A 4,767-nucleotide genomic window follows, 5' to 3' on the forward strand; every position below is an offset into this window, starting at 1 on the left:
GCGTATTACACATTACTCCACCCTATAATGCGTATTAAACATTACTCTACTGTCATATGCGTATCCCGCCGACGGCTAAAATTGACAAAATTTTTAAAACCGACTATTTTTGTCATTCTCTCACCAAAAATGGGCTATTTTTGTCACTCACCCCATGATAACATGTGTATTTGGAATGGCTGTGATAAGAAATCTCTATCATTGACCATGACGAGGTAAGGCCAATAAGTGCAATTTTTTTCGCTCAGATATTGCGCAACTACAATTTGACCAACCTCAACGATTATGCTTGCTCGCCGCGGGGTTTATATATATGTTCATCTCTGTGTTTTTATGTGTATGCTTTTCCGTGTTTCTATGTTTTAATATCTGTGTATCTAATAATCTGTGAAGATATTTAGCAAAAAAAGAAAAAATAAGAGAGAGAGAGAGAGAGAGAGAGAGAGAGAGAGAGAGAGAGAATGGAGAGCAAAGATAGAGGCATCACCGTTTTGATGTTACCATGGTTAGGCCATGGCCATATAACACCCTTTCTAGAGCTTGGGAAAAGACTTGCAAGAAAAGGCCTTTCTATATATCTATGTTCAACCCCTGCCAATTTTACTTCTGTCAAACAAACTCTTACAAACAACCCCTCAATTAAAACAATAGAGATTCATCTACCCAACTTGCCAGAACTTCCTCCTCAACACCACACAACAAATGGCCTCCCACCAAATCTCCTGCCCCTTCTCAAGAGAGCCTTTGATATGGCAGAACCTAACTTCTCCAATATCCTCCAAAGCCTAAAACCTGATTTGCTTATATATGATTTTATCCAATTTTGGGCACCTCGAGTGGCTTTGTCACAGAATGTTCCATCAGTTTTTTTCATCACAGCAGGTGCAGCAACAAGCTGTTTCGTATTTCATAAACATATCAACTCTAATTCTCCGTTTCCTTTTCCCAATATATATGTCACAGATTATGAGAAAGCAAAGTCTGAGCATTCGGCCAAAGTGAATGCGCATGGCATGAAACTTGCGGAACGTATTTTATCTTGCGCTAGGCAATCACATGAGGTGGTTTTAGTCAAGAGCTGTAATGAGATAGAGGGAAAATATATAAAGTATCTTTCCGCTCTGTGTGAGAAAACAATTCTACCAGTTGGTTCACTTGTTACAGAAACTGTTGACTGTGAAAAAGATGACCATGCCAAGATTTTTGAATGGCTTGACAAGAAAAATAAGGCATCGACAGTGTTTGTTTCATTCGGGAGTGAGTGTTTCTTGCCCAAGGAAGAGATGGTAGAGGTGGCCTCCGGGCTAGAGCTAAGTTGTGTGAATTTCATATGGGTTGTCAGGTTTCCTATTGGTGATAAGTTTACGGGGGGATTTCTAAAAGAACTGCGTGAAAGGGTTGGAGAAAAAGGATTGATTTTAGAGACATGGGCACCACAGTTGAAGATTTTAAGCCATTCAAGCATTGGAGGTTTTGTGAGTCATTGTGGATGGGGTTCAGTGATGGAAGCAGTGACATTAGGCATTCCGATAATTGCGATACCAATACAATATGATCAGCCACTCAATGCTAGGGTTGTGCAGGAGGCTGGGGTGGGTGAGGAAGTTAAGAGAGGTAAGAATGGGAAGCTTGAGATTGGTGAAATTGCCAAAGTTATAAGAAAAATAGTGTTAAATAATGATGGGGATGTAGTGAGGAGAAGAACTAAGTATTTCAGCGAGTGTGTAAGGGAAAGAGGAGACAGAGATTTAGATATAGTCGCAAGGGAACTGAAAAAACTCTGCATTATCTAATTGGAGGGCTGTGTACATGTAACGATTATCATGTGTTCAATAAGTTTTATGCGTAATTGATTCCTATTTTTGTGTCAGACATCTTTCAAATCTTCTGTAAACACTTCAGTCCAATATTTTTTTGTCAGACATCCTTAAAAACTTGGGTGAACTTTGCTCCAAATATTAATTGAAACAGCACCGTTTATAAATGACAAAAGCTCGGATACATTTGTATCAAGAAGAATTAACTCCTAATCCATATGAAAGTTGCATTAAAATGATGACTAATGTTGATTTTGGAATTAAGCACACCATGTTCCCATTATTTATCAGATTTAAAACAATCAATTTCTTCGTGAAAAGAATGAGAGAGATGTCGGTGAACCAAATGGTTTTGATAACATTTTGTTATTCCAATGAAAAATTTCCATGGTGGATAAGTATCAATCAGCATCTTGCTCAACACAACATTTCATCCTCAAAAATACATGATCACTTGTGTTTTGTCATATATATGCAGCTGCTTAATGCAATCCCTCTTAAATACATTGACATAATGCATGCATATGGCTTTCTACCAAAGTCTTTGTCCTTATCAATTCGTTTGTCAGTCATCCAGTACCTCCACATCCATTTCTCAAATTTAACAATTCTATTTAAACACAATTTGGCACGCCTTACTAAATTTGATCGAATAAATTTGACTAACTAAATTTGACCGAAATTCATTGTAAAAACTTATCCCAAATTTTTTTAACGAAATTTCAATTTTTTTGCAAAAATTTCAAAATCCTGCCCAAAAATACTAAATTCACGAATCTGGTCGAAATTAGTATGCTAAATTCGTCCAAATGTGGTCGAAATAAGTATGCTAAGTCTGACCAAATGCAATAGAATTTAATGAACACCAATTTTTTTTTGAAAAAACAGCAGTAGAATGCATTTTGTTGCTCAACAAACTTTTGGAAATTGTTACTAGCTTTTTCAAGATGTAATTTCTTACGGACACAATAATTTCTATCCTTTATTAACATGAAAATCAAACATTATAAAAATTACCTCACCCCGATTATGAAAAATATGAAAAAAATTCAAAGAATAAACATAAATTTTGTTCATATATATGAACAAATTAATACTAGTTTTATTTCACTTTTCAGTTTCCGGAAATGAATATGCTGAAAGTGGTGGACATAAACTCTTGTCGAAGGTGCTTAAGATAAACTTGTCGGAATTGATGTGAATCGGTGAACTCTCCAGAATTGATGTGAATCGGATGAATTCACCGAAATTGATTTAAATTAACTCTCCCTTTGAAGAAACATAATTAGATAAGGTTTAATATATATATATAGGGTTTTACTCCAATGAGAACCATGTTATTATGAGATATGAGATCTAATCCTATCCACCCATTTGCCCACAAGGGTTGGCTCATATGGTTAAAAAGAGGACAACTATTCTCTTGGTCACAGGTTCGAATCCCACAGGAGGAGAATTTATGATTATGCCTCCTGGGTCAAAGTCTGTCACTTAAATGCGGTTTACCTTGGTTCACGTGATTTGCAGGCTATTGCGTGAGCCCGTAGGGTTTACCCAGTGCGCACTCATTTAATTACAACATATTCATCTCTCACTGTAGGTAGCGTCTGCGGGTTACCTACGATAAAAAAATCATATCCACTCATTTAATTATAACATATTCATCTCTCACCGTTGATTTAATATTTAATATTTATAAATTTTAATATTCCTCCATCTTCTATCTAATTAAACCACCCATCAACAACCACCATCTCCGATGACAACCATTTCCGGCCACCATCACTTCCGGCGACCACCAGAAAATCACCACCGTCAAACATAAAATCACCACCGTCAAATCAAAAATCACCACCGGATAATGAAAAATCACCACCATAAAATGATAAATCACTGTCGGAAAGTAGAAATCACCACGTTCATCCACTTTCTTCCCATTAGATTCGGCCACGATCACCAACTCCGACCAAAATCACCACCACAACCACCATACTACAACTCTGTCCGGCCATGCACCAACCACCAGAATCAAAAAAATCACCACCGTCGAAGAAAAATTACTAAAATCAAACACATAATCCAGTAAATCAAACAATCATGACCATCAAACCACAATCATATATCTCCGTCTTCGACTAATCATTATTTTCGACTAGAAAATCACCGGATATTAAACTGGTTCACCAAGAATCCTCAGATCTGAATTGAAAATCACCAAATCGCCTCCATTTTCAAACTCGAACAGAGCTTTAATGGCGTCTCCATCACTTACAAGATCCCTGCACGTCAATCTCTTCGTCCGCAACGTAGTCGACAAATTTACTGAAGCACCAAATCTGATTTTTAGCTTGCGAGACATTTGCAATTTGAGGCTCATTTTAAGGATGATTAGAAATGTTGATGATAGAGGAGAAGTGTCGTCGAAGTTTCAGGTGGCTTAGTGGTGAATGATGGAGTTGGAGTTGAAGGAGATGGTGGAAGCAGGAGGAGGGAGGAGGGAGGGTGCAGGAGAAGAGGGGCGAGAGAGAGAGGTCTGGTGTTTTTCCGACAACGGTGGCAACCGGTCTTTTTCGGCAACGATGGCCACCAGTGGTCGGTGGCGGAGGCTGGTAGGGATGGAGGTGGGGTGGTTGGGAAGGAGGTGGTTAGATGATAGAGATTAAAAATTAAAAAAAACAGAATTTTGAATGTAAATGGATGGATAAGATTTAATCAATATTTTTAAAATGTGGGGATAAAATTGGATCTCATATCTGATAATAGTGGGGTTCTCATTTGAGCAACTCCCTATATATATATATATATATATATATATATATATATATTATTGGTTCGATATACAAAATATGTATGAGTGTGTATGTAGTTTGACCGGTAAAACTTTCTTACTAGAGTTTAATCTTATATTGATGTTCGATTTTTTTGAAGTAATATCTATGAATGATCCAAC

General features: G+C 37.2%; 1 protein-coding gene across 1 annotated transcript; it reads left to right on the plus strand.

Moving 5' to 3' along the window:
- The first annotated feature begins 249 nt into the window (after positions 1–249).
- LOC141720773 (UDP-glucosyltransferase 29-like) lies at positions 250–1,922 on the plus strand. Its single transcript, XM_074523384.1, has one exon. The coding sequence runs from the start codon at positions 462–464 to the stop codon at positions 1,791–1,793; it is 1,332 nt and encodes a 443-aa protein (XP_074379485.1). The 5' UTR covers positions 250–461; the 3' UTR covers positions 1,794–1,922.
- Positions 1,923–4,767: the final 2,845 nt, after the last annotated feature.

Source organism: Apium graveolens, chromosome 1 (genome assembly GCF_009905375.1).
Source record: "Apium graveolens cultivar Ventura chromosome 1, ASM990537v1, whole genome shotgun sequence".
NCBI lineage: Eukaryota > Viridiplantae > Streptophyta > Magnoliopsida > Apiales > Apiaceae > Apium > Apium graveolens.